Raw genomic sequence first — 9,000 nt, 5'->3', positions numbered from 1 at the left:
CAGCTCTTCAGCTCAAGGCGAGCGCTCTACCAGTTGAGCTACAGCGCCACTTCCGGTTTTCTGGTGGTTTATTGGAGATAGGAGTCTCACGGTCTTTCCTGCCCGTGCTGGCTTTGAACCACGATCCTCAGATCTCAGCCTCCTGAGTAGCTAGGATTACAGGCGTGAGCCACCAGCGCCCGGCTCTCTGAGCTTTTTTTGCTAAAGGCTAGCATTTGACCACTTGAACCACAGCACCACTTCTGTTTTTTGAATAGCTAATTGGAGAGATAATCTCGACTCCCCAAATAGCTAGTATTAGAGGCTTGAACCACTGAGCCCAGTTCATTTTTATGTGATTCTAGGCTCTCCCCCTCCCACTCCATTGCCAGAGTGGGGTTTGAACCTAGGGCCCCATGCTTGCTATGCAAGCACTTTTATTACTGGTTCGAAAGAAAAGAAATAATGTCTTGGCAGTTCATTAAGAAAAGTTTTAAGCCGGGGACTGGTGGCTCACACCTGTCACTCTGGCTACTCAGGAGGCTGAGATAGGAGGATCACAGTTCAAAACCATCCTGGGCAGGAAAGTCCATGAGACTCTTTTTTTTGGGGGGGGGGATCTGGTCGTGGGGCCTGAACTCTGGGCCTGGACACTGTCCCTCCGCTCTTCAGCTCAAGGCTAGCGCTCTACCACTTGAGCCACAGCGCCATTTCCGGATTTTTTTTTCTGCTTATGTGGTGCTGAGGAATCGAACCCAGGACCTCAGGCATGCAAGGCAAGTCCTCTACCACTGAGCCACCTTCCCAGCCCTGAGACTCTTAACTCTAATGAACCACCAGAAAACCGGAAGAGGTGTTGTGGCTCAAGTGATAGAGTGCTCACCTTGAGCTGAAGAGCACAGGGACAAGTTCGAGCCCCATGACTAACAAAAATAAAAAAAAGAAAAAAAAAAGAAAAGAAAGAAAAAAAAGAAAAAAAGTTAGCCTAGAAATCATATATGAAAATAAACATTAAGATCTCATTTGTCATAATTACATGTTACCTCTCAGACAATTTCAATCTATATACCAAAATTTTCTTGTTAAACAACGTTAGTTTTTGCCCTTATTTCTTGATTTTTGAGTATTTAAACTGTTTCCTATATAAGATTTGTATTTATATATCAAATATTTTATATTGTTTTTAGAAGTGTTCTGTTGCCCTTACAACTACTAAACTTTATATTCACCTTGGCTTATTTATATTTCTTTTTCCTTTTAAAAACTTTTCCTTTTCTTTTTTTGTTGGTTGTAGGGCTTGAACTCTGGGCCTGGGCACTGTTCCCTCAGCTCTTCAGCTCTTTGACTCACAGCACCACTTCTGGTTTTCTGGTGGTTCACTGGAGATAAAAGTCTCATGGCCCTTCCTGCCCGGGCTGGCTTTGAACCGTGATCCTCAGATCTCAGCCTCCTTAGTAGCTAGGATGACAGGCGTGAGCCACCAGCACCGGCCTTTATTTTATTTTCATAGCCGATAAGTATTCAAATGTTGTGAATTGCTCTGAGGGAAAAGGCATTATAATATAAAAAGTAAACACATGACTCTCCACATGCCATCCTTTTTCATTCTTTTGGACAGAATTTGAAAATTTGTAATAGGTTTGTTAGGAATCACTTTAGCTTCTCCTAACCTGATTTTGTTTGTTTTGTTGGTGTAGGGCTTGAACTCAGGGCTTGGGTGCTGTCCCTGAGCTTTTTGCTCAAGGCTAGCATTCTACCTTTTTGACCCACAGTGCCACTTCTGGTTCTGTGGTGGTTAATTGCAGATAAAAGTCGCCAGTCCCCATTGGCAAAAAAAAGTAACAGCCATATTCAGATCTCAGCCTCCTGAATAGCTAGGATTACAGGCATGAGCTACCAGCCCCTGTCCCTTCTAACCTGCTTCTTAAATACCATACAAGGCATTCCATTTTCCTTTAGCCTAACCATCTTCCTCAGTAAACCCACTTCATCAGCACCATTGGACTTCCTTAATACTGAGTCAGTGTTTACAAGACCAAGGCAGGGCTGCCACCTGGTGGTCAAAGCATGCACTGCTAGCTCTACATGGTTCTGCATTTCCAAGTTCAGGTCAACTTTTTTTTTGGTAGGTTGTGGGCCTTGAACTGAAGGCCTAGGCACTGTCCCTGAGCTTTTATGCTCAAGGCTAGTGCTCTACCACTTAGAACCACAAAGCCAGTTATAGTTTTCTGATGGTTAATTGGAGATAAGAGCCTCATAGACTCCTATTTGGGCTGGCTTTGAACCACGATCCTGACTTTTAGCATCCTTAGTAGCTAGGATTACAGATGTGAGCCACTGGCACCCAACTACCACTTTTAGATTAATAAAAATCGCTCACGGGCTGGGAAGGTGGCTCAGTGGTAGAGTGCTTGTCTTGTATGCATGAGGCTCTGGGTTCAATACCTCAGCACCACATAAGCAAAAAAAAAAAACCATTAGTGGGGCTGTGGCTCACATGGTACAGTGCTCGCCTTGAGCTGAAGAGCTGAGGGACAGTGCCTAGTCCCAGAGTTCAGGCCTCAGGACTGACAAAAAAAATCACTTTTTGTGTATGTGGTGTGGGTCGTGGGGCTTGAACTCTGGGCCTGGGCGCCGTCCCTCAGCTCTTCAGCTCAAGGTGAGCGCTCTACCACTTGAGCCACAGCGCCACTTCCAGTTTTCTGGTGGTTTATTGGAGATAAGAGTCTCACAGACTTTCCTGCTTAGGCTGGCTTTGAATCGTGATCCTCAGATCTCAGCCTCCTGAGTAGCTGGGATGACAGGTGTGAGCCACCAGTGCCCCTGGCTATGAGACTCTTATTCCAACGAACCACCAGAAAAAGCTGGAAGTGGTGCTGTGGCTTAAGTGGGAGCATGCTAGGCCTTGAGCAAAAGGAGCTGAGGGATAGTGCCCAGGCCCTGAATTCAAGTCCCACAACCGACAAAACAAAACAAAACACAGAATAATTACTTACTACTAGTGGGAGGAATGAAACTAAAAATCTTTACTAGGGGGTGTCCTGCCAACTGCACAGACACATTGAATGGTAAGTCAGCTGCCTTTCTTATCTATCTATTGGAATGGAAACACACTCATAATCAGTGAATAGAGGCCAGCAGGCATGGAAATGCTTGGTAGCTCTGTTTGGAGGCTCGTTGTGATGGCTGGGAAGGTGGCTTAGTGCTAGAGTGCTTGCCTAGCACGCATGATGCCGTGGGTTCAATTCCTCAGTGCCAATGTAAATAAAAAAGGCTGTAAGTGGTGCTGTGGCTCAAGTGGTAGAGTGCTGTCCTTGAGCAAAAGAAGCTCAAGGATAGTGCCCAGGCCCCGAGTTCAAGCCCTAGGACTGGCAAAAAAAGAAAGCAGATGAGATGCAGGCTGAAATTGCAGAGATATTCTCATGCGGAAGCCTGAGCTCCACTTGGCAAGCAGTGGTTGTCCATGGATTATGAATGCACTCTTCAGTTAATGTGGCTCTGAAATGTATTCATGGCCTTTTGTAGAATTTGGACTTCTAAGTGATGAGAAATGTCCAACAAACAGCTTAGTCATCTTAGTAAAAACATCAGTGCCAGGGTCTCGGTGACTGACATCCCCCATGTCAGCCTAAAAGGATGGATTCGGCTCAATTCAATGCGGATTCTGAATATATCACTAGGACTCCACCTGAGCAAGCTGAGTGGAAAAATATTTCCACCTAGCACCGGTGTCATGAATTATTTTAAATCTCATTGCTTATTTGAAAGACTCACAGAAAGCTGGTGCATGTGACGTAGGGAAGTAGAGCATTGTGGAGGAAGGCAGAGCAAATGGGGAATATCTGAACAGGTTTCTGCATTAGTGAGGATAGAAATCTACAGAGTAGGCTGTTCAGAGAGGAAGAACACAGTGCCTCGAGTTTGGTGCTTAGCTATAGCGAGAAACAGGAAGGAATTGGGAGGTGAAGTTACAAGGCAGGCAAGGCTGCAGGAATAGGAGGGCAGAAAGTCTTGGCAGGTAAGAAAAGGACTGACCTTACTTGACTTAATAATTGTTTGGAGGTTGATCGTGGTAGAGATCAGGTTAGTACAGTGTGTGGTTAATGAGCACCAATAACTTCTGAGAGAGTCTTGTCACTACAACATCTGGCTCAGATGAAAAAATCTTCCAAGTTTTATACAGGCAAAGAAAGAGAGCCAATTTAAGGACAAAGAATGAAGTTCTGGGCTGGGAAGGTGGCTCAGTGGTAGAGGGCTTGCCTCACATGCATGAGGCCCTGGGCTCGATTCTTGAGCACCATGTAAGCAGAAAAAGCTGGAAGTGGCGTAGTCTTGAGCTGAAGACCTGAGACAGCGCCCGGGCCCAGAGTTCAAGTCCCATGACTGACAAAAACAAAACAAAGACCCAATCAGATTCAGCCTACCGTGGTGATGTATCGGGAGTGGAATTCTGGAGCATCTTTTAGGAACGTAAGGCCAGGGTGTGTATCCACCACATCCTGAAAAAGATCCAACAGTCTGCTTAAAATCTATCTTCCGTCTCCTCCTTAACATTCTGAAGACAGGCAATTTACTTAAGACATCTGCTTTAAGGTACTTAACAGCTAATTCTAACATCGATGTTAGTTTTACATCAGTTTTATTTTTCCTCCTGATTATTAACTGTAGTTTCCTGCTTCTGTTGCATAGGACATTCTTTTGCTCAAAGTGAGTGCTCTACCACTTGAACCACAGCAACACTTCTGGCTTTTTTGAGTAGTTTCCTGCCAGGCTGGCTTTGAACTATGATCCTGAGATCTCAGCCTTCTGGTTAGCTAGGATTACAGGTGTGAGTCACTGGTGCCTGGCGATCCCTCACTTCTGAAACAAGACTCTAGGACTGTTCCAGCCAAAGCCTGCCCCCTAACCCCCCATGTAATCTGAGGGTATCCCAGCCTGGTTTTCTTCTTGTTACTTTCCTCACATATACTTGCTTTTCAGTATTCTGCTAAATACTCATGGAGAAGCTTCTGGGGTTCTTTGGGGGCTTGTCCCCTTTGGCGGTTCTCTCCTCTTTGGTACTTTGTCCTGAGAGTTCTACCTGCCTTTGTTTCCCCAGGACTTCCAACTGTGTCCTGAATTCAGCAAGCCCACAACCTCCCATTTCTTGGTTTGGACCCTATCTGGACTACAAGCTCTCTGTCATCAAGGTCACCTTGTTTTCTGCCTCTTTTCTGATGCCCATGTCCAGTCTCCTGAAAATCACTTCCATTTCTTATTTGGTTAATAGGTGGGAAGGTAAATCCAAATTTGGATCCAGTGGAAGATCTATTAATTTTCACTGTTAATTCATCATTTCATCATTCCCTATTTTATTACTTTTTTTTTTTTTGCCAGTCCTGGGGCTTGAAATCAGGGTTTGGGCACTGTCCCTGAGCCTCTTTGTGCTCAAGGCCAGTGCTCTACCACTTGAGCCACAGCACCACTTCTGGCTTTTTCTCTTTATGTAGTACTGAGGAATCGAACCCAGGGTTTCATGCATGCTAGGCAAGCACTCTACCACTAAGCCACATTCTCAGCCCTACCTCTCCCCCCACCCCCCTTTTTTATTTTTGCCAGTCCTGGGGTTTGAACCCTGGGCCTGGGCACTGTCCCTGAGCTTTTTTTTTTTGGTTGGTTGGTTGTGGGGCTTGAACTCTGGGCCTGGGAGCTGCTGTCCCTCAGCTCTTCAGCTCAAGGTAAGTGCTCTACCCTTTGAGCCACAGCACCACTTCCAGTTTTCTGAATGGTTTATTGGAGGTAAGAGTCTCAGGAATTTTCCTGCCAGGGCTGGCTTTGAACTGCGATCCTCATCGATCTATCTATCTATCTATCTATCTATCTATCTATCTATCTATCTATCTATCTATCTATCTATCTATCTAATCTATCTATCTATCTATCTATCTATCTATCTATCTATCTATCTATCTATCTATCCATCCATCTGTTATTAACTAGTTGTACAAAGAAGTTTCAATTTATTTTTACTGAACTCTTTCATTGTCCAAGTCAGTTTTATCATTGATTCTTGTGGATTTTCCTGTTTATTATCACGTTTTAGATTTACAGAAAATTTGAGAAATACAATACAGAGTTCCCAAATATCCCACACCAAAATTTCCTCTATTATTAAACTCTTACCTTAGAATGGCACATATTCCCACTAATAAACCTAATAAACCCATACATCATATTACCTAGTGTCTGTTTTCTGTTCTAGGAATTCCCATTATGCTTTAGTTGTCTTTTCTCCTGAGCTTCCTTTGGCTGGGGCAGTTTCTCGGACTTTCCTTGTTTCTGATGACCTAGACATGTTGGGTCTATATAGGTTGTTTCTGGAATGGAATTTGATGATTTTCTCATGATGAGTTGGGGTTTAATGGGTTGTAGGAGAAGATTGCAGAGGTGATGGGCCATTTTCATCATATCCTGTCAAGGGGACACACTATCAACATGATTTATGACTGCTGATAGTGGCCTTGATCACCAAGCTGAAGCTGTTTGCTGGGTTCTCCACTGCACACCCAACTCTCCCAAGCTGTCCCTGGGATTGCCACACACAGTATATCCCTCAGGAATGGAGAGTTACGTTCCTCCCTTAAATGGTGGACTATACTGAATTCTTTGGAATTTTTCTGCATAGAAGTTTTAACTCTTCTCCCCGTTCAATGATTTATTTATATCGCTACATGTATTGGGGTTTGGATTCAAGGCCTGGGCACTGTCTCTGAACTTTTTTGCTCAAGGCTAATGCTCTAACCACTTGAGCCACAGCTCCATGTCTGGATTTTTTGGTGGAAAATTAGAGATATGACTGTCTTGGACTTTCCTGCCCAGGTTGGCTTTGAACTACAATCCTCAGATCTTAGATTCCTGAGTAGCTAGGATTGCAGGCATGAGCCACAGGTACTGGCTCAAGACTTATCTTTTCTGATATAAAAATATATCAGGGCTGGGAATGTGGCTTAGTGGTAGAGTGTTTGCCTAGCATGCATGAAACACTGGGTTTGATTCCTCAGTACCACATATACAGAAAAAGCCAGAAATGGTACTGTAGCTCAAGTGGTAGAGTGCTCAGAAGAGGCTCAGGAACAGTGCCCTAGGCCCTGAGGTTAAGCAAAAAAAAATTAAAGAAAATCTATCTATCTATCATTCATCTGGTTCCATCAGTGAAAGGTACTCTACATGAGTTTTCTGGATGAGTAAAAGTAATCTATGCCAATAATATAAATCACTGATCTTGCTAAAATCTGCTAAAGGGAGCAAGGACTATTGTCCTTATTCCCAGACTGGAGTGTTTTCACAGGTTTTACGTTCTTTTCTTAAGTAGTTTTTCTTAACTCTCCTGACTACTTTTAGAATCTGGGAACTACTTTTAGAGTCTTTGTAGCTCTCAGTGTGTGTGTGTATGTGTTTTTGATGTTGTTGTTGGTCGTGGGGCTTGAACTCTGGGCCTGCGCGCTGTTCCTGAGTTCTTCAGCTCAAGGTGAGTGCTCTACCACTTGAGCCACAGCGCTACTTCTGGTTTTCTGAGTGATTTATTGGACATAAGAGTCTCACAGACTTTCCTGCTCAGGCTGCCTTTGAACCTCGATCCTCAGATCTCAGCCTTCTGAGTAGCTAGGATGACAGGCGTGAGTCACTGGCACCTGGCTCTCAGTTTTGATTTTATATTTAGTGGTCCTTTCTTCCTATCCTATTTTTATATTTTAAATAAGTCTTGGGTTGAAAATTATAAAAACCCAAACTTTTTAGAAGGGTGCTGACATCAAATAGTTGGGAATGTCCGAGTGAAGACTCTGGGGTTCATGACATTAGGCCTGGTTATTCCACAGCCTTCTTTTTTGCTTTTCTTAACTGTAAGTCAGTGTTTTCCAACCTTGGTTTTTAAGATTTCTGAAGATGCTTCAGTGATCACGGCGGGGGGGGGGGGAAGCTGGTGAGGAGGTGGGAGACTGAAGGCCCCTCTCCTTTCTGCAGCAGGGAATAGCCCTGCTTTTATCTCTTACTTCTTTTATAGTAGGATTCTATTTTAAATTTCATTTGACAAAAGGATTTTATGGCTCAAAAAAGTGTCAAAGCCACTTTTGAAGAAATCTGACCTCCAGGTTTGTGTAGCTCAGTTAATGTGTATGAAAGACTTCTGATACTCTATACATAGAAGTTATTTTCAAAAGCAAATGTTACCTGAAGTAAAGGGACGAAGTCCTCTTGTTCTAGAAAGCTACCGCTGGGCTTTGCCAGAAGAGAGATGAACTTAGAGGCGTCATCATGATGGTTAGTCAGCAACCTACAAAACAAACACCAGTTAGGAAGATCTGCTACTCTGAAAAATGACAGGCACTAGCAGCGGGGACTTCCAGGCTGATCTAAGGCCATTTAGGTTAAGAGTCAAGTTTGGTTGTTTTTTTTTTTAGTCCGTTGTGGGGCTTGAACTTGGGGCCGGGGAGCTATCCCTGAGCTCTTTTGCTCAAAGCTAGCACTCTACCACTTTGAGCCAGAGCACCACTTCTGGTTTTCTGGTGGTTGAATAGAGATAAGAGTCTCACCAACTTTCCTTCCCCAGGCTGGCTTTGAACCTCGGTCCTCAGATCTCAGCCTCCCGAGTAGCTAGGATTATAGGCATGAGCCACTGGTGCCCAACTTCAAGATTGTTCTTGATGGGTGTAGAGGCGAGAAGTCAGAGAAATCCATGACAATTGCCAAGTTTCTAGCTGGGGGTATTAGGTCTCTCGAATACAGACTGCAATGCTGGACTTCTGAAGATTTTTATCAAAGTGTTCTAGATGGCTGTTTCTCCCAATTTCTACTGTATTACCAAGTGTGGGTTTCAAAATCTTATGCTGTGAAGCAAAGAATATCCCACCAGACCTCAACATTCATCTATTACTACAGATGGCTCATCTCTAAAACCACTTTTGGTTACACAAGTCCCTCACTCAAAAAAATTTTTAAGCCAGATACTGGTGACTCACGCCTGTCATCCTATCTACTCAGGAG

At 43.9% G+C, this 9,000-nt stretch overlaps 1 protein-coding gene across 1 annotated transcript in view; it reads right to left on the bottom strand.

Annotated features, from left to right (window-relative positions):
- The window catches only part of Ppp2r3a (protein phosphatase 2, regulatory subunit B'', alpha), an 84,556-nt gene that overhangs the window by 22,055 nt on the left and 53,501 nt on the right, over nt 1-9,000 (bottom strand). The window contains exons 6-7 of the mRNA XM_013034660.1: nt 8,188-8,290; nt 4,404-4,478 (exon numbers count right to left, since the gene is read on the bottom strand). Of these exons, the coding sequence (XP_012890114.1) occupies nt 4,404-4,478; nt 8,188-8,290 (178 nt within the window). The remainder of the gene's footprint in view (nt 1-4,403; nt 4,479-8,187; nt 8,291-9,000) is intronic.

This window comes from Dipodomys ordii, unplaced genomic scaffold, assembly GCF_000151885.1.
Source record: "Dipodomys ordii isolate 6190 unplaced genomic scaffold, Dord_2.0 Scaffold193, whole genome shotgun sequence".
Taxonomy (NCBI): domain Eukaryota; kingdom Metazoa; phylum Chordata; class Mammalia; order Rodentia; family Heteromyidae; genus Dipodomys; species Dipodomys ordii.
Note: the sequence above shows the minus strand (reverse complement) of the source record. Positions and strands in the feature narration are given on the sequence as shown.